This window comes from Salmo trutta, chromosome 28 (assembly GCF_901001165.1).
Source record: "Salmo trutta chromosome 28, fSalTru1.1, whole genome shotgun sequence".
In the NCBI taxonomy this organism is placed as follows: Eukaryota; Metazoa; Chordata; class Actinopteri; order Salmoniformes; family Salmonidae; genus Salmo; species Salmo trutta.
The window spans coordinates 37,342,533-37,367,206 of NC_042984.1; the positions used below are offsets into that span (position 1 = coordinate 37,342,533).

The window sequence follows — 24,674 nt, forward strand, 5'->3', positions numbered from 1 at the left end:
AAGAAGTTTACATACACTCAATTAGTATTTGGTAGCGTTGCCTTTAAATTGTTTAACTTGGGTCAAACATTTCGGGTAGCCTTCCACAAGCTTCCCACAATAAGTTGGGTGAATTTTGGCCCATTCCTCCTGACAGAGCTGGTGTAACGGAGTCAGGTTTGTCCACACATTTTCTATGGGATTGAGGTCAGGGCTTTGTGATGGCCACTCCAATACCTTGATTTTGTTGTCCTTAAGCCATTTTGCCACAAATTTGGAAGTATGCTTGGGGTCATTGTCTATTTGGAAGACCCATTTGCGACCAAGCTTTAACTTCCTGACTGATGTCTTGATGTTACTTCCATATAACCACACAATTTGCATTCCTCATGACGCCATCTATTTTGTGAAGTGCACCAGTCTCTCCTGCAGCAATGCACCCCCACAACATGATGCTGCCACCCTAGTGCTTCATGGTTGGGATGGAGTTCTTCGGCTTGTTCTCAGACTGGCCAATAAAAAGAAAAGATTAAGATGGGCAAAATACACAGACACTGGACAGAGGAACTCTGCCTAGAAGGCCAGCATCCAGGAGTCGCCTCTTCATTGTTGACGTTGAGACTGGTGTATTGCTGCCAGTTGAGGACTTCTGAGGCATCTGTTTCTCAAACTAGAGACACTAATGTACTTGTCCTCTTTCTCAGTTGTGCATCGGTGCCTCCCACTCCTCTTTCTATTCTGGTTAGCGCCAGTTTGTGCTGTTCTGTGAAGGGAGTGGTACACGGCATTGTACGAGATATTCAGTTTCTTGGCAATTTCTCACATGGAATAGCCTTCCATTTTCAGAACAAGCATAGACTGATGAGTTTCAAAAGAAAGTTATTTGTTTCTTGCCATTTTGAGCCTGTAATCAAACCCACAAATCTAAAGACCAGTTATATTTCTTCTGTAATCAGCACAACAGTTTTCAGCTGTGCTAACATAATAACAAAAGGGTTTTCTAATGATCAATTAGCCTCTTAAAATTATAAACTAACACAACGTGCCATTGGAACACAGGAGTGATGGTTGCAGATAATGGGCCTCTGTACGCCTACGTAGATTTTCCATAAAAAATCTGCCGTTTCCAGTTACAATGATCATTTACAACATTAACTATGTCTACAGTGTATTTCTGATCAATTTGATGTTATTTTAATGGGCAAAAAATTTGCTTTTCTTTCAAAAACAAGGACATTTCTAAGTGACCCCAAACTTTTGAACAGCAGTGTATTTAAATGTGTATATATATAGAGAATGAGATGGTGGTGAGATGAGCTCAGCTGAATGTCTTTATGTTCCCATGGCTTTCAGTCACATTCATTCTTATGTACACTTTAACAGTACCTTATTGTGCCCCTACTCACAATAGAGACAGGCTCACCTTTCAGGGAAATACCTTTTTTAACCAATGCATCTGTTCCTGTCTGGTTTGCTCTGTAGTGTCTGGGGTTTGTCAGTGTGTCCTCTGAAGAGTTACTGCATCGGCAGAAGAGAATCTGGATTGTAGACTCTTTTAAGATAGAAGAGGCGAGGCCCGGACCTTATCCTTATGTACTGGGGAAGGTAAGTAAAGATCACACTCTCTTTTGTCGAGAGGGAAATGCCTCCTTTTTCTATGTAATCACATGTGCATTGATTCAAACACATGTGCCCGCACAAACACACACACACACACACACACACACATGGTCGAACAAGTAGGCGGACGGACGTACACGGGTGCACATGTACGCATACGCAAACACACACACACACACACACACACACACAAAGTCATGTACTGAATGGATGTTTTGTTTCAGATTCACATTGAGAAGGCGTTCCGTGTGGGTTTCCATCTACATGGTCAAGGGGTTGATCTGGACCCCAGAGGAAAACTGTCAATCAATACAGACACCGGAGATATCGTAGTTCATGGAGAACTAGACTACGAGCTTTACCAGAAACTTAAGGTGGGAGAGAATGGAGCTCATTAACCATAAAAAAAGACAATTAAAATATATGTTTTAATAACATTTACAATTGGCCAAATCCTTTATTTGAAACAATTCTAATTCTATACACTTTAATTACACTGAACTAAATATAAACGCAACATGTAAGGTGTTAATCCCATGTTTCATCATCTGCAATAGAAAATCCCAGAAATGTTTCATATGCACAAAAAGCTTATTCCACTCAAATTTTGTGCATATCAAGAAGCTGATTAAACAGCATGATCATTACACATTTGCACCTTGTGTTCATGTATACATCAATGTTTTTCTCAGAGGCTACCCAGAATTTTTTTTTGACCTTTATTTAACTAGGCAGGTCAGTTAAGAACAAATTCTTATTTTCAATGATGGCCTAAGAAGAGTGGGTTAACTGCCTTGTTCAGGGGCAGAATGACAGATTTTTACCTTGTCAGCTCGGGGATTCGATCTTGCAATCTTTCGGTTACTAGTCCAACGCTCTAACCACTAGGCTACCTGCCGCCACATATCCCAGTCCGCGTGATCAAAACAATCTTGAAGCATGGATTCCGATAGGTCAGCCCAGCGTTGAATAGACCTTAGCACCGGTACTTCCTGTTTGAGGTTCTCCCTATAGGAAGGGAGGAGAAAAAATGTAGTCGTGTTCTGATTTGCTGAAGGGAGGGCAGGGAGGGAGGGCCTTGTAGCCATCTCGGAAGGGGGAGTAACAGTGCTTGAGTGATTTTGTCGTGAGAGTACTACAGTCAATGTGTTGATAGAACTTCGGTAGTGTTTTCCTCAAATTTGCTTTGATAAAATCCCCAGCTACAAAAAATACGGCCTCAGTACATGTGGTTTTCAGTTTGCACCAAGTCCAGTGTAGTACCTTGAGGGCCGTCGTGGTATCGGCTTGAGGGGGAATATACATGGCTGTGACTATAACTGAAGAGAATTCTCTTGGGAGGTTATACGGTCGGCATTTGATTGTGAGGTATTCTAGGTCGAGTGAACAAAAGGACTTGAGTTTCTGTACGTTATCACAATCACACCACAAGTAGTTATTCATGCAACATACACCACTGTCTTTTTTCTTCCAGGACAGTTCTTTATTCCTGTCTGCGCGATGTACTGAGAACCTAGCTGGCTGTATGGACGGGGACAGTATATCCGGAGCGAGCCATGATTCCGTGAAACAGAGTATGTTACAGTCCCTGATGTCTCTCTGGAAGGAGATCCTCCGAAAAGGCCACTCTAAAATGTGAAGTTTTGTCACACAACACAATGCCGCAGACCAGGAATATACGACCAGTAATACGACTTTGTTCGTACCCCCCAGGGCAATTAAACTTATCCAAGAAGCTGCTCCACGACGCCGCCGGCGGGTAAGAGGTATTTGGAGTGGACTTCTAGTTCGACTCAAGAGGCCTGCACACCATCTACCGCTTCCGAGTATATTACTCGCTACTGCTCAGTCTCTGGATAATAAAGTAGAAGAGCTCAGGGTGAGAATCTCCTTCCAGAGAGACATCAGGGACTGTAACATACTCTGTTTCACGGAATCATGGCTCTCTCCGGATATACTGTCCCCGTCCATACAGCCAGCTAGGTTCTCAGTACATCGCGCAGACAGGAATAAAGAACTGTCCTGGAAGAAAAAAGACAGTGGTGTATGTTGCATGAATAACTACTCGTGGTGTGATTGTGTGACTTGTCAGATACTACTGCACTGTTGGAGCTGGGAACACAAGCATTTCGCTACACCCGCAAGAGCATCTGCTATGTGACCAGTAAAATTGTATTTTATTTTATGTCTCAAGGTTTGAGGGAGTGTGGAATTGGCATGCTGACTGCAGGAATGTCCAGCAGAGCTGTTGCCAGAAAATTGAAAGTTAATTTCAATATGTCATGGTAGGCCAATGTCATTTTAGAGAATATGGCAGTACGTCCAACCAGCCTCATAACTGCAGACCACGTGTAACCAAGTCAACCCAGGACCTACATCTGGCTAATTCACCTGCGTGATCGTCTGAGACCAGCAACCTGGACAGCTGATGAAACTGTGGGTTTGCGCTACCGAAGAACTTCCGCACAAACTGTCAGAAACCGTCTCAGGGAAGCTCATCTGAGTACTCATCGTCCTCACCAGGGTCTTGACCTGACTGCAGTTCGGCGTTGTAGCCGACTTCAGTGGGCAAAGGCTGACCTTCAATGGCCACTGGCATGCTGGAGAAGTGTGCTCTTCACAGATGAATCCCGGTTTCACCTGTACTGGGCAGATGGCAGACAGCGTTGGGAACAGAATTCCCCATGGTGGTGGTGGGGTTATGGTATGGGCAGGCATAAGCTACGGGCAACAAACACAATTGCATTTTACCAATGGCAATTTGAATGCACAGAGATACCGTCATGTGATCCTGAGGCCCATTGTCGTGCCGTTCATCTGCCACCATCACCTCATGTTTCAGCATGATATTGCACGTCCTCATGTCTGTACACAAATCCTGAAAGCTGAAAATGTCCCAGTTCTTTCATGGTCTGCATTCTCACCAGACATGTCACCCATTGAGCATTTTTGGGATACTCTGGATCGACGTGTATGACAGCATGTTCCAGTTCCCGCCATATCCAGCAACTTTGCACAGCCATTGAAGAGGAGTGGCAAACCATTCCAAAGGCCACAATCAACAGCCTGATCAACTCACGCTACATGAGGCAATGGTGGTTACACCAGATGCTGACTGGTTTTCTGATCCACAGCACAACTTTTTTTTAAGGTACAGTGTTTGTGACCAACAGATGACTGTATTCCCAGTCAAAGATTAATGGATTTCTTTCAATTGACTGATTTCCTTATATGAACTGTAACTCAGTAAAATCTTAGAAATTGTTACATGTTGTGTTATATTTGTGTTCAGTGTAAATTCCAATGTATATTACGGAATGTATTTAAAATGTATATATAAATGTATGTAAAATGTATATCAGAATTTATGTTAAATACGTTGGAAAATGTATTTAATATATTTCAAAATACATTCTTAGCAATATATTTGACATATATTCCAACATGCATTTAAATGTAGTTATTATTCAAATGCATGGCAAATACAAAACATTTGCCAAATCTTATTGTAACAAAATGGTGTTTGTCTTTACAATTCAACTTTAGTAGGCCATTTTAATTGCAGAACACATAACACATTAACAGGCATGACAATCCGGTCCCATGGGAGGCCAAAAAGCATGAAGCCAAAGCTACGACCCCAGCCAGCCACGCCCCCAACCAGCCACATCTCCAAGTATTTTAATAGGCTACCGCCACTACAAAATATTTGGTCAAAATAACTATGAAATGATTACAAACATGATACGTTATGTAGTGACACCATGTCTTTCATGTGCACATGACAAATAAACAAAAAAAATTGACGAGAGCATTGCAACCAACATCCAACTGGCAGAACTTAACGTGTACTGGGTCTTTCCACGAAATGAGTGCCTTTTGCATCCCTTTAATGTGTTAAATAGAAATACTGCAACAATATTGCATTTTAAAAGCCTGTTATGTTAAATGAAGTGCCGTTTAATATAGACCACATGGAGAATTAAATAAATCTGATTTTCATTGTGAATGAAAACTTGCTAAAGTATAAAAATTCTGCATTTTGACATCCCTCTGTGCACCCTCTGTGACTTCTAGGAAGAATTTAACCCACTAACCTCCCAAAATACAATTACATAAATTACCATTATTGTAAAGCCTTAGCTATTTCGTTGCTTTGACAAAGTTATTTCTGAAGATGATTTTATGTGAATAATTTACATCTGTCCTTTTGTGAACTGATCTTTCATTTTAATATGGTGAAACTATTAGTTTTTAAATATTTCTTTCAAAAGAAACATTTAACGTCTAATAGTCACACCATAGTGTAAAAGCAGGTGAGCTGGTTCTGCTCTACTTGGCCATTTTCTGTTGCTTTGTCGTGAAAAACTGAGAGGGTCGAACATAACACGTCAAACCTGTAACCCATAGATAGACAGGCTAGAAATGTTTTAACAACTGAATTTTGCATTCAATTGCCCCTCCCTGTTGCATACAACAAGCTTCCATTCCCCATCACAAGGTGATTCATGGATGATTTAACTAGTAAATACCAGTTGGAGGGCCATTCAAGTGGGTTTTTTCCACTTGGTTACGAACACACCACACCATGACACCGCTAACCATCCACTGTATAATAATATTCATTTGAAGCGCAAGACCTAGACCTATACTTTGACATATTGTGGAATGTTGTACGGTGTATAGTTTCTGTTTCAATCGATAAAAATGTAAATAAAAATATAGAAAAACAGTGCCCGATCTCTCATTACTTAATTCAACTGAAGAGAGACACTTAAAGAGTTGAATTCCAAAACACCAGCTGTGGAAAAAGTACTCAATTGTCATAATAGAGTAAAAGTAAAGATACCTTAATAGAAAATGACTCAAGTAAAAGTGAAAGTCACCCAGTAAAATTAAATATACTTAAGTATCAAAGTAAATGGAATTGCTAAAATGTACTTAAGTATCGAAAGTAAAAGTATAAATAATTTCAAATTCCTTATATTAAGCAAGCCAGACGGCACAATTTTATTTAATTTTTTTATTTTCTATAGCCAGGGGCACACTCCAACACTCAGACATTTACAAACGAAGCATTTGTGTTTAATGAGTCTGCCAGATCAGACGCAGTAGGGATGACCAGGGATGTTCTCTTGATAAGTGTGTGAATGGGACCATTTTCCTGTCAAAATGTACTTGTGGGTGTCAGGGAAAATGTATGTAGTAAAAAGTACATTATTTTCTTTAGGAACGTAGCGAAGTAAAACAAAAAAATATATAAATAGTAAAGTACAGATACCACAAAAACCTACTTAAGTAGTACTTTAAAATAGTTTTACTTAAGTACTTTACACCAATGTAAAACACTATATATCCATTTTCAGAAATGTTGGTAAATTTGCTTTAATTGTTTAAATAAATTCTTAAAGAAATTGGTGTCTTTTTTCACTATCTAATCATGACACGTGGTTGTTCTTTCCCACCTGGACAAGAGGAACATCTACCTATGTGAGAATGATGTTCATTGACTACATCTCAGCTTTCAAAATCATAGTGCCATCCAAGCTCATCACTAAGCTCGGGACCCCGGGACTAAACACCTCCCTCTACAACTGGATCCTGGACTTCCTGCGGGCCACCCCCAGGTGGTGAGGCTAGGCAACAACACATCCGCCATGCTGAACCTCAACACAGGGGCCCCTCATGGGTGCGCGCTCAGTCCTCTCCTGTACTCCCACGACTGCGTGGCCGACGACACAAAGGCCGGCGACACTGATGACATTGAGACAGCCTATACAGAGGAGGTCAGAGACCTGGCAGTGTGGTGACAGGACAACAACCTCCACCTCAACTTCAGTAAGACAAAGGAGCTGATCGTAGACTTCAGGAAACTGAAATGGGGGCAAGCACGCCCCCATTCACATCGACGGGCTGTAGTGGAGCGGGTCCTCGGTGTCCACATCACTAAGGATCTACCATGGTCAACACACGCCAACACAGTCTTGAATAGGACACGACAACGCCTCGTCCCCCTCGGCAGGCTGAAAGATTTGGCTTGGGCCCTCAGATCCTCAAAAATGTCTACAGCTGCTTCATTGAGAGCATCATCACTGGCTGCATCACCGCTTGGTATGGAAACTGCTTGGCATCCGACCACAAGGAGCTACATAGGGTAGTGTTTACGTCCCAGTAGATCACTGGGGCTGAGCTCCCTGCCATCCAGGACCTCAAACCCAGGCGGTGTCAGAGGAAGGTCCTAAAAATTGTCAAAGACTCCAGCCACCCACGCCACAGACTGTTCTCTTTGTTACCGCATGGCAAGTGGTACCGATGCAAGTCTGAAACCAACAGGAAAATAGTTAGTTAAACAGTTAATCAAATAGCTGTATTGACCCTTTTTACACTTTTGTGACTCATCATATATGCTGCTGTTAGTGTTTAAAATCTGTCACTTTATTCCTAGTTACATGTACATACAGTAAAGTCGGAAGTTTACATACACCTTAGCCAAATATTTTAAACTCAGTTTTGCACAATTCCTGACATTTAATCCTAGTAAAAATTCCCTGTTTTAGGTCAGTTAGGATCACCACTTTGTTTTAAGAATGTGAAATGTCAGAATAATAGTAGAAGGGAATAATTTCTTTCAGCTTTTATTTCTTTCATCACATGCGAATTGGCATGGGTCTAGGTTTTCCGGCATGATGGTGTTGATGTGAGCCATGACCAGCCTTTCAAAGCACTTTATGGCTACCGACGTGAGAGCTATGGGGCGGTAATCATTTAGGCAGGTTACCTTCCCTAACTTGGGCACAGGGACTATGGTGGTTTGTTTGAAACATGTAGGTATTACAGACTTGGTCAGGGAGAGGTTGAAAATGTCAGTGAAGACACTTGCCAGTTGGTCGCGCATGCTTTTACATGTCCTGTAAATCCGTCTGGCCGCGTGGCTTTGTGAATGTTGAACTGTTTAAAGGTCTTGCTCACATCGGAGAGCATGATCGCACAGTCGTCCGGAACAGCTGGTGCTCTAATGCGTGCTTCAGTGTTGCTTGCCTCAAAGTGAGCAACAAAGGCATTTAGCTCGTCTAGTAGGCTCGCGTTACTGGCCATCTTGTGACTGGGTTTCCCTTTGTAGTCCATAATAGTTTTCAAGCCCTGTCACCTCCGACGAGCGTCAGTGCCGGTGTGGTAGGATTCAATCTTAGTCCTGTATTGATACTTTGCCTGTTTGATGGTTCGTCTGAGGGCATAGCGGGATTTCTTATAAGCGTCCGGATTAGTGTCCAGCTCCTTCTTATAAGCGTCCGGAAAGCGGCAGCTCTAGCCTTTAGCTCCGTGAGGATTCTGCCTGTAATCCATGGCTTCTGGTTGGGATATGTATGTACGGTCACTGTGGGGATGACGTCGTCAATGCACTTATACTCCTCAATGCCATTGGATGAATCCCAGAACATATTCCAGTCTGTGCTAGCAAAACAGTCCTGTAGCGTAGCATCCACGTCATCTGACCTCTTCTATATTGAGTGAGTAACTGGTACTTCCTGCTTTAGTTTTTGCTTGTAAACAGGAATTTGGAGGATAGAATTATGGTCAGATTTGCCAAATAGAGAGTGAGGGAGAGTTTTGTATGCGTCTCTGTATGTGGAGTAAAGGTGGTCTAGAGTTTGTTTCCTCTGGTTGCACATGTGACATGATGGTAGAAATGAGGGAAAACGGATTTCAATTTGCCTGCATTAAAGTCCCCGGCCACTAGGAGTGCTGCTTCTGGATGAGCATTTTCTTTTTTGCTTATGGTCCAAATGTATCTACATGTAATGGAAATATATTTTACATGACATTAAATATATTGAAATGTATTTTTTTCTGTATGGGTATTGCATTATGTTATTTTAGTTTGGTTTAGTTTTTATTAAATGTATTGCTTGATTGCTTGATAGTTTGCTTGATTGGTTGATGTATTGATTGGTTGGTTGGTTGGTTGATTGATTGGTGGATTGATTCACATCTTCCTTATCACATGGGACTACAGCTGACATTTGAGGCCAGAGATATATCCAATAATGCATTGGACACCCGACTGGGAGTGGAGGTGGAGATTCTAGACATCAATGACAACCCACCTGTTTTCCAGAGGAACACTTTCACCATCAACCTAAAAGAGTCTACTTCACAAGGTAAAATATTTTATTTGTTTGTATCTTTCTTTCTTTGTTTTCTTTCTTTCTTTTTTCTTTTATTCTTGCTGTCTTCATTTTATTTATTGCAGATAAAGGAAAACCACACTGAGTTCACTCAGAATGTTTATGATGTATTGTTAAAGTAAATGTTAAGTGTTTCCAGTTTTCTTTGAAATATGAACTATAATTATTTACAATATGAGGGAAATAGTTGTAATTTTTAAGTATGTTAAAAAGCAACTGTTCTGTGTTGGAACGGTGTTGACGTACCCCAACAACAGAATGGTGTGGGAGTATACTGGTCATTAAATATATTTAATGGAGTAGACCACCGATTGGTCAGCTAATCCTCATCTGGGGGATAACATCAACCTCTATGAGGAAATAGCAAGCATTTTTGAAGCAGTCTGTTTTTAGATGTTTTTTTTAAGTGTTTCTTTCTCCAATTTATTATTTGGCTACACATATGAATATAGGCTGAGTCAACAACACTATTTGGGTATGAGTTAACAGAATATACACTTTTAAAAGTGAGATTTTCAACGGACAGTTACTTTAAAATTGACACAAATTGCAGACATTGACAACGGATTTTGCTGCGAAACACACAGAGTAAACATTTTGAGTGAACCTGCGGTGTGGTTGTCCTTTGACTATGATTGGTTGAATTGGGGCCTCTGAAACCATAACTCTCTGTTTCCTCTCATATCAGGAGATTTCGTGACAGCTGTAATGGCAACAGATAAAGATCAAAGCAAGACAAACAATGGCACATTTGACCTGAAGATTGTCTCCATCACCCCTACACCCCCAGACAACCTGGAGTTCTTCCTTGAGCAAAGTGGTCCAACTGGAATCATCAAATTCAAAGGGTGTCTGGAGCACGATGTAAGAGGTGCCTCTATTTATGTCTATAATCTTTCTTTCATTAACTTTCAACTATAGTGTGATTGTTTCAATCATCCACTTCAGAAATCAGAGAAATACACCATCCTGGTGGAGGCTAAAGATCGTGGAGAGGTGGTTCAGCTCTCCAGCACCTGTACAAACATCATCAATATAGAGGATGGAAACAACCATCTGCCTGTCTTCACTGGGCAAACGGTGGGCAAAATAATTCTATCCTCTTCACTTTATCACAAGATTTGGTGGAGGTATTTGTTAAAATATACTAATGAATCTCCGGAACCACAACTATATCCCTCTTATAATGTTCCATCCTACTGGGATATTATATTATTTCAGGGTGCAGGAAGCATCAAGGAGAGAGACAGCGGTGATGTACCAATTCTTCGGCTCCAGGTTTCAGACCAAGATACCAAAGGCACTGAAGCCTGGAAGGCCAAATACACTATCCACGGAGACAAGGACCAGAACTTCAGAATCACCACTGATCCAGACACCAACGAAGGAGTCTTGTTTGTTGAAAAGGTCTGTTAACTTTCAAATAAGTTAATGCCTCCTAAATAAGATAATGTATGTCATGTGAGACTTTCACATTTTCTGCAATTTACATTTTTAAAGTTGTTGTTCTATTAATCATATTTTTGTTGTTGTTGTTGTTGCAATCAAACTAATAGCAGACCTGTAGTATTAGTTGTAGTAGTATCTGATGAACTGTGCTCATAGATGTGGTTGCAATAATCATATCCCTGTATCCATTTATTTGACTAAACACTAAATCATCCTTCCGTAACCCACATTCTCCCTCTGTCTCCTGGTAGCCTCTGGACTACGAGGATGGCTCTCAGAGGAACCTGTCAGTCAGTGTAGAGAACGAGGCGCCCTACTTCTCTTGTAAGGTCAAAGGTCGTCCTGCCACGGGCCTGTGGGATGTGGTCACCACAGAGGGGGTATCTTTGACAGGTCTCAAACCGCCCGTGCTGCCCACCCGCCAGGTGACGGTCACGGTGGAGGACATCAACGACCCGCCCATCTTCACCTACGCCATCAAAAACGTGACAGTGGAGGAGAATGTGGAGGTGGGCTGGTACCTGGAGACGTTCACTGCCATCGATCTGGACAGGAACCATGCCAACACCTTCAAGTAAGACTGGGGATGCATTTAACCCACCATTCAGTGGGACTTCTGTTCTATGTCCTACTGTACAGTTCTGCAGCACCTCCTACTGTTTATCAAGCTAGACTGGGAATTTAGCCCAGTTCTCCATGACATTTTTTTTACAGTTCATTACCAGTTTATTACTATAATTAATTTGACCTCAAACCATCATTCTTGATTTTTATAAAAATTCTACTAAAAGTGTCATACTTCGATCATATGTTGTGATGATGCACGCTCTTGAAGCCAATCAGGCCAACCAAGCCAACCTTCGCTAGACCTGTAGCCGAAAACACATCTTACATGCCCAAACCATGTCTTGTAGGTACGTGAAAGGAAAGGACCCTTGTGACTGTGTGGCAGTAGACGCAAAGACGGGCAAAATAACCACAACTAAGATCTTAGACCGAGAGTCACCTTATGTGAAGGACAATGTCTATCAAGTGACAGTGTTTGCTATTGATGATGGTAAGAACTATAAAAGATACTATTCCAATACAGTCAATTATACCAAAATCTGTATCTGCATATCATCCACAGTACCACCAGCATGTGTCAGTTGAGAGTTTCTCTGATTGACAGGCCAGCCTCCCATGACCGGAACTGGAACGCTCAACATCCACCTAAAGGACCAGAATGACAACCTTCCGGAGCTTGAGATGGCCACCATGGACATGTGTCTCTCAGATGAGCACACCGAGGTCAACATCACAGCCTACGACCTGGATGGAGAACCCTATAGCGGACCCTTCTACTTCCAGCTCCAAGGGGACGATGTCAAGGGCAAGTGGAGGATTGACCCCGACAATGGTGAGGTTTTCCTCCTCATAAATGTCTCGTACACTCTATCTGACCTCTCATTCATAATACATTATTCCATATGGGCTCTTTTACTCTCTACATACCTACAGTTGAAGTCGGAAGTTTACATACACCTTAGCCAAATACATTTAAACTCAGTTTTTCACAATTCCTGACATTTAATCCTAGTAAAACATTCCCTGTCTTAGGTCAGTTAGGATCATCACTTTGTTTGAAGAATGTGAAATGTCAGAATAATAGTAGAGAGAATGATTTATTTCAGCTTTTATTTCTTTCATCACATTCCCAGTGGGTCAAAAGTTTACATACACTCAATTAATATTTGGTAGCGTTGCCTTTAAATTGTTTGACTTGTGTCAACCATTTTGGGTAGCCTTCCACAAGCTTCCCACAATAAGTTGGGTGAATTTTGGCCCATTCCTCCTGACAGAGCTGGTGTAACGGAGTCAGGTTTGTAGGCCTCCTTGCTCGCACACGCTTTTTCAGTTCTGCCAACAAATTTTCTATAGGATTGAGGTCAGGGCTTTGTGATGGCCACTCCAATACCTTGACTTTGTTGTCCTTAAGCCATTTTGTCACAACTTTGGAAGTATGCTTGGGGTCATTGTCTATTTGGAAGACCCATTTGCAACCAAGCTTTAACTTCCTGACTGATCTCTTGAGATCTTGCTTCAATATATCCACATAATTTTCCTACCTCTTGATGCCATCTATTTTGTGAAGTGCACCAGTCCCTCCTGCAGCAAAGCACCCCCACAACATGATTGTTATGGGTGTAAGATGGCACAGTGATGCCATCTGTTGGTAAATGTTAATTACTGCAACTCCAGTGTTTTACCGCTGTGCTTGAGATACCCGGATGTATTGCAATATACTGAACAAGACTGGTTACTCACATCAATGCCTCTGTCTCGTCATTTAACATTCAAACATGGTGTTAAAGTCGGATAACTAACCATGCTTTCCGCAAATTAAAGTCACTTGTTCTGGTTTACCCCCCAAAAAATGCTTATTTCAGAAAAACTTAGCCGGAATTGTCCTTAGCTAGAGTTAGTTTGCTAGTTAGCTTCAGTAGTGTTAGCACCGGTTAGACATGGCAGCGAACATTCCCCCTCCCGCCGTTATGAAGCTCAGAGGAGATTGGAGCACAAACTGGGATACGTTTAGAGGTGAATGGGAGGACTATACACTAGCAACGGGACTTCGGGAAAAGGACGATGAGTTAGTGGCTGCCACTTTGAGGACTATAATGGGAGCTGAATGCCGACACGTATACAAACACAACCTGAACCTAACAGCAGCTCAGCAAGGTAACGCTACAGCTATTCTTGATGCTCTTGAACATTACTTTAATCCAGCAAAGAACGTTATCTACGAGTGCTATGTTTTCGGTTGTTGCAAACAGGAGGACGGGGAGTCCATTGACAGCTTTGTCACTAGGCTATGGTGCTTTAAGAGATCAACTGATCAGAGATAAGATAGTGCTTGGCATAACTGATGAGGGCACCCGCAGACGTTTGCTGAGAGAACGTGACCTGACACTGGAGACATGCCGTGCAGCAGAGCTTACTGATATACGGATAAGGTCCATGGAGCTAGAAAGGCAACATATGGACAATGTCAATGCTACATTCAGGCAGCGAGCAAAGAAATTCCCCTTTGCCACAGCTAATGCTAATACTACAGCCAACTCTGCAGTAGACAACCCCAAAACATGCCGATATTGTGGCATTTCTCATGGACGGGGAAAAGAACACTGCCCAGCCTATGGAAAAATATGCAAATCCTGTGGTACAGCTAATCACTTCGCAAGGGTCTGCATGAAAAGCAAGAGAAAGGAGGGTAAAGTGCACTCCATTGAAACAAACACAGATGAAGGGAACAATAGCACAGAGGATGTATATGCTAGGGAGTGCATAGGGGCAGTAAGGGCAAAATGACAAAAGTGGTTTGTCACTCTGCTACTTAATAATAAACCACAGCAATGCCAGATTCAGGGGCTACATGTAACGTTATGAGCCTTAAAGATAAAAAGAGGCTCGCGCCCAGAGACAAACTCACACAGAATAGCACCAAGCTGAAACTGTATTCAGGCCAGTTCATGACCTCTTTAGGCCTGTTTGTGACAGAGTGTGTTTTACGTGGCTAGAAACACACTCTTGAGTTTGAAATAGTTGAGGCTAGTCAACAGCCATTACGGTCAGGTTCTACATGCGAGCGCCTTGGGCTTATTAACTTCACCATCCCAGCTGATCTTAACATTATAGACAAAGTCCAGGCTGGGCCCCTGAGCAAGGAGACACTCCTAAGCAAGTACCATGATGTCTTCAACGCACCGGTCGAGTCAGTTCCCGGCGAAATCCACTTTGAGTTGGACGCAGCAATCCAGCCTGTCCAGTGTGCACCCCGCAATGTACCAGTGGCCATGAAAGCAGCTACGAAGGCTCAGCTTGACAAATACGAAGCAGATGGTCACATCATATCAGTCACCGAGCCTACAGACTGAATAAGTAATATGGTTATCGTCAAGAAACCAGACAAGCTACGGATATGCATTGAGCCTAAACACCTCAACCGGGCTCTGCGATGCGCACATTACATTATGCCCACGTTGGAGGATGTTCTTTACAAGCTCCCAAAGGCCAGAGTCTTCACGCTCGTGGACGCCAGAGATGCCTTCCTGCAGTGCAAGATCGACGAGCCCAGCAGCTACACGACCACCTTTTGGACACCCCGGGGCAGGAAGAGGTGGTTGAAGCTCCCGTTTGGTGTCTCCATGGCTCCAGAGGTGTATCAGCGGAAACAGCACGAGCTGTTGATGGGATTCAGTGGCGTGGAACCCATAGCAGATGACATCCTCGTAGTGGGCTGTGGGGACAGTGATGAGGCAGAATGTGACCATGACGCTAAGCTGCTGGCCCTGATGATCAGATGCAGACAGGTCAAGCTAAGGCTAAGCATAAAAAGCTTCAGTTTAAAGTGCCAGAGGTTCGCTTTCATGGGCACATCTTGTCCTCCACCGGATTGAAGGCGAATCCAGAAAAAGTGAAGGCTGTCTTGGAAATGCCCCACCCATCTGACATGAAGGCAGTGCAGCGCTTCGTCAGATTTGTCACCTACCTGGCCAAGTTCCTACCGCGGCTCTCTGAAGTTTGTGAGCCACTAAGGAGGCTCATGGACAAGGACACCATCTGGCATTGGCTCCCAAAACATGACACAGCGGTGAGGGAAATAAAACAACTGGTCACCCAGACACCTGTACTACGATGTGTCAAAACCTGTCACGATTCAGAGTGACTCAAGCCAGTATGGACTGGGCTGTTGCCTCATGCAGCAGGGCCAGCCTGTGGCATTCGTCTCTAGGGCACTCACTCCAACAGAGCAGAACTATGCCCAGATAGAGAAGGAGTGCCTCAGCATTGTGTTTGCATGCCAACGCTTCCACCACTACCTGTACGGGTGTGACAATATTACCGCAGCGACAGATCACAAGCCCCTTATTGCTATATTCAGCAAGCCCCTCCTGAATGCCCCGGAACGACTGCAGAGCATGCTACTGGCCCTACAAAACTACAACCTCAAGGTGGTGTATAAGCCAGGGCCAGAGATGTATGTGAGTGATACACTCAGCAGGGCTACTGCATCAGGCACTCACACACGCTCCATGCATGAACAACACGCAGTGTGCAGCTTACAAACAGAGCAAGTGGATGTTTGACACATCAACCAGGCTGACTACCTCAATGTTACGGACCAGCGCCTTATATAAATCAGACAGCACACAGACAGGGACGAGCAACTCCAGGCATTGAGGTCTGTGATTCTGATGGGCTGGCCTGACTGCAAGGAAGAAACTGCTTTAGCCATCAGAGAATATTGGCTAGTCAAAGAGGAGCTCAGTGTTCAAAACGGAGTAATATTCAAGGGTCAGAGAGTCGTTATTCCCCGGTCTCTGCGCCCTGAGATGTTTGCGCGCGTGCACTCAAGTCACATAGGAGGTGAGGCCTGTTACAGACAAGCACATGACACACTGTATTGGCCAGGAATGCAGAGTGAAATCAAAGACTGTCAGTAAATGCACAATCTGCAATGAATATGCCATTGGGCAACAGAGAGAGACGATGATGTCCCACGAGCTACCAATGCGCCCCTGGCAGATAGTAAGTCTAGATCTCTTCCAGCACAGTGGCAAAGACTTTCTGCTGATAGTCGATCATTTCTCAGACTTCTGGGAGATTGACCTCCTCCCCGACCTCTCAGCAGAGACAACGATCAAACGCTGCAAGGCTCAGTTTGCCCGCTATGGCCAGCCAGATAGGGTAATTTCAGATAATGGACCCCAATTCTCCGAATTTGAGTTCCGAAAATTTGCTGCAGAATGGGAATTCGAGCACGTCACTTCATCACCACGACACCCAAAAGCTAATGGGAAGGCTGAGTCGGCAGTCAAAATCGCAAAGAACCTCTGAAAAAAAGCTCTGAAAGAGGGCAAAGATGCCTGGAAAGCAATCCTGCAGTGGCGCAATACCCCGACAGAAGGCATGGATAGCAGCCCGGCCCAGCGCCTCATGGCACGGCATTTAAAAGCAGCTCTGCCAGTAGCAAGCACTCTCCTGGAGCCATGTGTGGTGACAGACGTGCTGGTGAAGCTACGTCACAGAAGACAGGTCTCCAAGTTCATCTACGACAAATCAGCAAAAGACTTACCTGAGCTCAGGGTGGGTGAAACAGTGCGAATGAAGCCACTACCAGGGGACCGGACGGCCCTCTGGAGACTCGGATCCTGTGTACAGAATGTGGCACCACGCTCCTACTTGGTCGAAGTGAATGGATCACTGTACCGTCGTAACAGGGTTGACCTTCGGATTGCTGAGCCAGCACCTACTCAGAACCCTGATGGTCATAGGGGTCGCATGACAAAAGACGGAACCCAAGCAAGTCACATGGGGCCTGAGGCACTGGGCGAAGAGCCAGGGGATCACAGGTCGGCCACTCCCTCGCCCATCAATACTCCCCTTAGACAGTCAGGTGACACGCCTGTGCGGGAACCCGCAGTCCACGCAGACAAGCCCCCTGTCTTTTCACACTGCGGGCGTCTGTCCCAGCCACCAAAAATACTTAATCTGTAGGTTTCCCATTAGGGATTGTTGACAGACAGAGATAAAAGTGAAAAGAGTGTCAAAATGTGTTAAGTTGTTAACTGGGAAAAAAAGAAGAAAAAAAAGAAACTGTTCATGTTGGAAATTACTACTAGGTTTGTTTTGTTAGTGAATTGACAGCTCCTGTCCTATTTTATAAAAGGGAAGATGTTATGGGTGTAAGATGGCACAGTGATGCCATCTGTTGGTAAATGTTAATTACTGCAACTCCAGTGTTTTACCGGTGTGCTTGAGATACCCGGATGTATTACAATATACTGAACAAGACTGGTTACTCGCATCAATGCCTCTGTCTTGTCATTTAACATTCAAATAATGATGGCTGCCACCCCCGTGCTTCACGGTTGGTATGGTGTTCTTCGGCTTGCAAGCCTAACCCAGACGGCATTTCTCCAAAAAGTACGATATTTGTCCCTATGTGCAGTTGCAAACCATAGTCTGTCTTTTTTATGGCGGTTTTGGAGCACTGGCTTCTTTCTTGCTAAGCGGCCTTTCAGGTTATGTCGATATAGGACTTGTTTTACTGTGGATATAAATACTTTTGTACCCGTTTCCTCCAGATCTTCACAAGGTCCTTTGCTGTTGATCTGGGATTGATTTGCACTTTTCTCACCAAAGTACGTTCATGTCTAGGAGACAGAACGTGTCTCCTTCCTGACCGATATGACAGCTGCGTGGTCCCATGGTGTTTATACTTGTGTTCTATTGTTTGTACCGATGAACGTGGTACCTTCAGGTGTTTGGAAATTGCTCCCAAGGATGAACCAGACTTGTGGAGGTCTACCTTTTGTTTTCTGAGGTCTTGGCTCATTTCTTTTGATTTTCCCATGATGTCAAGCAAAGAGGCACTGAGTTTGAAGGTAGGCCTTGAAATACATCCACAGGTACACCTCCAATTGACTCAAATGATGTCAATTAGCCTATCAGAAGGTTCTAAACCCATGACATCATTTTCTGGCATTTTCCAAGCTGTTTGAAGGCACAGTCAACTTAGTGTGTGTAAACTTCTGACCCACTGGGATACAGTGAAATAATCTGTCTGTAAACAATTGTTGGAAAAATTACTTGTGTCATGCAGAAAGAAGAGATCCTAACCAACTTGCCGAAACATTAGTTTGTTAACAAGAAATTTGTAGAGTGGTTGAAAAACGTTTTAATGACTCCAACCTAAGTGTATGTAAACTTCCGACTTCAACTGTAGCTTTTGCACAAGGCCTAATGCCACGTTCACATGCTCGTAACCTCAGAGATTCTGATACTTCCCAAGTGAGACACTCGGAATCATCTTTCTACGAGATAGCAAGTCAGAAATGTCTGAGTTTTCTATTTCCGACTAGCATGTGAATGTGGCATAAGTCTCTCAATACTATAGGCCTATACTTCATGCAGCCCTCAACTAGCTATCTCTCTTTCTCACTACACATCCCTCCAGGCTACACAGTGAACCTGGTGAAGGAGAACACAGTGTATGCAGGTCACCACGAGCTGCTGCTGAAGGTGTTTGACCTGCAGGGTCAGGGTGCCCTCCACAACCTGTCCGTCACCGTGTGTGACTGCTCCAGGGTGGCCAGCTGCCGCATACGCAGGGCCACTGGATCCAAGATTGGAGAGAGTGCTGTAGGGATTGTCATCGCTGCCATGTTGCTAGTACTAGGTATATAGTCTTTTGAGTCTTGTGTTTGGTGGAAAAGACAAACTGGCCTACATCGCCACCTAGTGTTTATTTGGCAAATTGGCTCCCACTAAATACGTTTAGAACAGCACAGGTTAGTGTGAATGAAGATTTGTATCAAATCAAAGTGTGTGTGTCCCTCCTAGGTTTTCTACTGTTGGCCCTCCTGATGACCTGTAAAAGAGATCTGAAGCTGATCCCTATAGATGAAATCTCTGGAGAACATCTGATCAAATCTAACATTGAGATCCCAGGAACTGATTGCAAGGTAACCACAGACAACATTACTATCACTACAATCACGTTCTTCTCTGGAAATGGCTTTTTTACATCATACGATATGCTGTTTTTGATCCCAGGTGCCTACGGCTACCATACTCCAAGTGGACAGCCAGCTGGAAACAAAAGCTGCTTTTCAACCAATCAAGAGGACGTCGGTTAGGAAACCTGCAATATTCAATCACCATTATTCTTTTGGTTCATACTGGGCATATTTGACAAATGGAAAACTGTTTAACCATGACAAGTAAATATTATATATTTTCCCAGGCTGTACAGAAGTCAGCCAGTATGCGAGCACTGGTACGTTCAGGATATTCCAAGTATTCCTCCTCCTACCAAGAGCAACAACAGGGACAGTTTCAACGAGGAACCTCCCTGCGCCAGGTAGGCTATAGCAATCAAATAAATCTACTACCTTTATACATTTTTGCCCTGTCAATTAAATTCTCAGTGGCACTGTACTACAGCAACACTTAACATTTTGTTTCAGAGTGCGCCCACAAAATTACGCTCCAATGGTTATGAACAGGTACTTCAAAATCCTATATTTCAATGAAACTTATGTAAACAATTTTTTTCCCGGAGACTTTCATTTTACTAATGTTGCATTGTGCTGGTTGTATGTGTGTGTTCTGTGTAATGATATTATGTTTCTCATCACTCAGGGGTCAATGATGAGCAGATCAATGAAGACAACAACAAGATACTCCTCATGGGAAGAAGCTAATTATCTCAACAAATCCGGGCACTTGATGACCCAACTGAATCAGGTAACAATGTGCAACAGTCACAAACAGTCATGTCTGTAATCAATGAATACTAGTTGTACTAGTTGAACTGTTTTATTCATTGTCGATTAACCTTATTGTGACCACAACTCTCCTCCATTCACTTCAATCTCTCCCTCCCTCCTGCCCTCCTTCTATCCATCACTCCACCTTCTCCAGAGGATGTACGCCCTGCAAGTTCAAGGAGAGGAGCTGGGGGACTATGCCCCGCACCCCTACGCTGAAGAGGGGTACCTAGAGACAGACCTCCAGCTGGATGCTATCTCCATCCCTGAGACCCTCTTCGACCAGGACACGCTCCTCTACCTGGGCCCCAGGTTCAACACCCTGGCCTCCATCTGCAACACCGCAGACCTCAGCGCATCCTAAGCCCATCTTGCCCTCACCCTCTGGGGCAAAAGGCTCTGCCAGGACTGGCTAGATAGCATTGGCATAACAGGCTAGGTCACCGGCCGCATTCCTGGATTAGACACTGGACTGGATCACTCATTCTTCAAATGAGGTAGAACAGCAAACTTGCTCTTGCGAAATCTGGTTAAGAACAAGCAGTGTCATTTTTTACAAAAACGATCAAATGCACACAGGACTATGAAGATCAGTGATCAATCAATACAAAGACCAAGATGGAACTCAGTGTTGAAACGAGAACAATGAAATCTACCACACCATACCACACCATCTCTTACCTCTTTATTCTTCAGAAAATACATTGAGTCCGAATAGTCTAATATTGTTTTCTATGATGGTTATGATGATGATTCCCAAATCAAATTGTATTTTTTCACATGCTTCGTAAACAACAGGTGTAGACTAACAGTGAAATGCTTACTTACAGGCCCTTCCCAACAATGCAGTGAAACAATATATAAATAGTATAATTTTTTTTATCAAAAAGTATAAAAACAATAACACAAGGAATAAATAACAAAAATAATAACACAAGGAATAAATACACAAGTAATTAAAGCTTGGCTATATACACGGGTTACCAGTACCGAGTCATTGTGCAGGGGTACGAAGTAATTGAGGTAGATATGTACATACAGGTAGGGATATAGTGACTAGGCAACAGGATAGATAATAAACAGTAACTAACAGCAGTGTATGGGGTGAGTCAAAAGAGATTAGTGCAAAAAGAATCAATGCAGATATTCCGGGTAGCTATTGGTTAATTGTTTAACTGACTATTTAGAAGTCTTATAGCTTGGGGGTAGAAGCTGTTCAGGGTTCTGTTGGTTCCAGACTTGGTGCATCGGTACCGCTTGCCGTGCGGTAGCAGAGAGAAGAGTGTATGATTTGGGTGGCTGGAGTCTTTGACATTTTTTAGGGTCTTCCTCTGACACCGCCTGGTATTGAGGTCCTGGATGGCAGGGAGCTTGGCCCCAGTGATGTGCTGGTCCGTACACACTACCCTCTGTAGCGCTTTGTGGCCGGATGCCAAACAGTTGCCAAACCAAGCGGTGATGCACCCGGTCAAGATGCTCTCAATGGTGCAGCTGTAGACATTTTTCAGGATCTGAGGGCCTATGCCATGCCAAATGTGTGTGGACCATGATAGTTCCTTAGTGATGTGGACTCCAACGAACTTGAAGCCCTCAACCTGTTCCACAACAGCTCCATCTATATACATGGGGGCACGCTTGGATTACCAGTGAAAGCTTGGGTTGAAAGTTTTGCGCTGAAGTCTGGTTGATTAATTTGTGTGTATTGGTGTTGGCTTTGAATGTATATTCTATATGTGTTTATTGGTATCTAGGTAAAGGTAATTGTTTTACATTCATTTAGTTTTACTTATGTAGTAATGCAGAGTTCTGTGGTATATTTTCATGCATCTCAATTCACGGTTTCAATGAAACAAACATATTTTCTAAATATAAGTTTACTGTGATTTAATGTTCAATTCCTAACCATCCCAACTTATCAGCAGCATCAACATAGCAAAACATAGGGACAAGTGTGTGTGTGTGTACGTGGAAGTGTGTGCAGGCGTTCATGCATGGGCATGTGTGTTGTGCATTAACCTGGGAAAGTAGCCAGCGTGCAGGAGCCATTGGTAGGCAGAGAGAGTACTGGGTGTGATCTCCTGTTCCAACTGGAAGCCTTTCTGTGGGTAGTCACGGATCCTCTCTAGAACACCTGGAATACACAAACACAAAGTTTACACCTCACACATAGCATCATACTCATGTCTGTTATTCCTACATTGCGTTAATTGAAATGGTTGGCAATGGAAAAATACTGACTTTCAGAATATTTGATTCTGAATGCATTCATACACTCCTGCACTAGAAAGATGAGGCTTGCTGACCTGTGAATAATTATAGACATATTTATCTTACATGGTCTAAAGTTCTATCGAAAACACACAAGTCTTGATATTATGGACAGAGTACCTAGCATGTACGTGATGTGAGGTGGGGGTAGGCAGAGATTCCCATCTGGGGGGAGGTGACGATGGCATGCGTGTGTTCCCCCTGGTCATGCCACTGGCGCAGGAAGGTAGCAAAAACCCTGCGCTCCATAAAGGGCTGCTGGACCAGGATCACCCTGTGGGCTGGGATAGACACATGACAAACACAATCACTAATGGGTAAATGACAAAAATACACATAGGCCTTCTGTAGAAGCATAACAACACAATCCCGGCTTGGCTAAAAATGTGTTTCAGTGATTCAGTTGTGCTCCTCTGCACCTTAGTTGTAGAATAATGCCACACCAATAACATAGTTTTTTTTCTCCATCGGTGTGTCTGTAATGAGGAGAGTCTCACCTGGGATGTTATTCTCCTTGAGGAGCCTGTAGAAGCGGATGTTCTCTCCAGTGTTGGTGGCCTCTGTCTCCAGCAGTATGTTCCCCCTGGGCACTCCCATCCTCAGAGCAACATCCAAGAACACGTCAGCTTCTGGCCTCGTCCAAACACCTGGAACACACAACACACACACTAGAGACATTGGATAGTAACATACAAACACGGTATGTGTGCGTTGATGTGTGTGTGTGTTTTCTTGCATGGGCAGAAATAGGGACAGAGAAAGACAGAAATAGCGGGAAAGATGCCCAGTGTCTTGCTGACCTGCAGTCTGGTTGCCTAAGTAACCAGTGAAAAGCAGCCAAGGAGCCAATCCTTCCAGGAAGAGATCAGCTGACCTCTCCGCCACACGCACATCATGGCAACCCAGGCCTATTATGACATCACTCTGAGAGAACATACATAATTATGACATAATTTGAGGACAGCATCGATTATTACAAAACCCCGAGAGAAAATCTATGAGTATGACATGGAATATGACATCATGGTAAGAGAGGATAGTTCATTATGATGTTATTTTGGGTGAAGCCAGACGAGCTAATCATGACTTCCCAAAAGAGTGTAGCATTACACTACTTAAAATTCAGTTTCAATCCCATTTGAAATGTATCCTGTCAAAATGTATCTTATATGTATATACAGTCAGATATGAAGGCTTGCCTTTTCCAGAGATTAGTGCAGACAAAGGTAGTCCCACAGAACTCTGGCCCACTTATTGTCCATTACTCTCACATGCTGCCCTGTAGGAGAGAACACACACACTTCAAAAGCAGAACCAAATCAAATAACCAAAACAAAAATGATGACACTGAATTAATCAGTAACAATACTTATTCACAGGTCAACAATGTCCTCATTAAATACACGTGTGGAGAGGAAGCACCCTGCTTCACCTCAGGCGAGCACAAACAGAGCTATAATGGTCCACTCCGTTGACACAGCAGCAGCATCTAGACAATAACAGCGCCCTGAGGGCAGGTGACGTGGGTCATCCTTTAAAGACAGCAGTAGCAGTGGCCAGGCTCAACATGCTGCACTACACCAGTGTTCAACTCATTCATACACATAACATCATTCAGAAGCAGTTAACATTGACATTCTCTTTCTCGTCTGTCCCAAGGATAAAAGCTTGGCAAACCCCAGCGGCTCTCTCTCCCAACGTTCTCTCTTTTCCTGCTAACCTGCTTTTCAAGATTTTTCCTGCTAACCTGCTTGCACCCTCACTCTGGTTTAGATTGGGTGTTGTTTTGTTTAGGTCCCGAACTGGACCCAACCCCATCCACAACATAATAAGACAGATGGTTACTTAATGCAAA

At 43.4% G+C, this 24,674-nt stretch overlaps 1 protein-coding gene and 1 pseudogene across 1 annotated transcript in view; one reads left to right on the plus strand and one right to left on the minus strand.

The window, feature by feature from the left end:
* Positions 1 to 21,214, plus strand: part of cdh26.2 (cadherin 26, tandem duplicate 2) — a 29,357-nt gene extending 8,143 nt beyond the window's left edge. Inside the window, exons 2-17 of the mRNA XM_029719894.1 lie at positions 1,462 to 1,584; positions 1,824 to 1,973; positions 9,614 to 9,758; positions 10,474 to 10,649; positions 10,734 to 10,865; positions 11,007 to 11,192; positions 11,486 to 11,808; positions 12,149 to 12,291; positions 12,406 to 12,633; positions 19,237 to 19,458; positions 19,623 to 19,744; positions 19,836 to 19,913; positions 20,026 to 20,142; positions 20,249 to 20,287; positions 20,424 to 20,528; positions 20,706 to 21,214. Coding sequence (XP_029575754.1) covers positions 1,462 to 1,584; positions 1,824 to 1,973; positions 9,614 to 9,758; positions 10,474 to 10,649; positions 10,734 to 10,865; positions 11,007 to 11,192; positions 11,486 to 11,808; positions 12,149 to 12,291; positions 12,406 to 12,633; positions 19,237 to 19,458; positions 19,623 to 19,744; positions 19,836 to 19,913; positions 20,026 to 20,142; positions 20,249 to 20,287; positions 20,424 to 20,528; positions 20,706 to 20,915 — 2,499 coding nt within the window. The 3' untranslated portion in view covers positions 20,916 to 21,214. The remainder of the gene's footprint in view (positions 1 to 1,461; positions 1,585 to 1,823; positions 1,974 to 9,613; positions 9,759 to 10,473; positions 10,650 to 10,733; positions 10,866 to 11,006; positions 11,193 to 11,485; positions 11,809 to 12,148; positions 12,292 to 12,405; positions 12,634 to 19,236; positions 19,459 to 19,622; positions 19,745 to 19,835; positions 19,914 to 20,025; positions 20,143 to 20,248; positions 20,288 to 20,423; positions 20,529 to 20,705) is intronic.
* A 7-nt stretch (positions 21,215 to 21,221) lies between these two features.
* Positions 21,222 to 24,095, minus strand: LOC115166156 (uncharacterized protein SCO4629-like; annotated as a pseudogene).
* Positions 24,096 to 24,674: the final 579 nt, after the last annotated feature.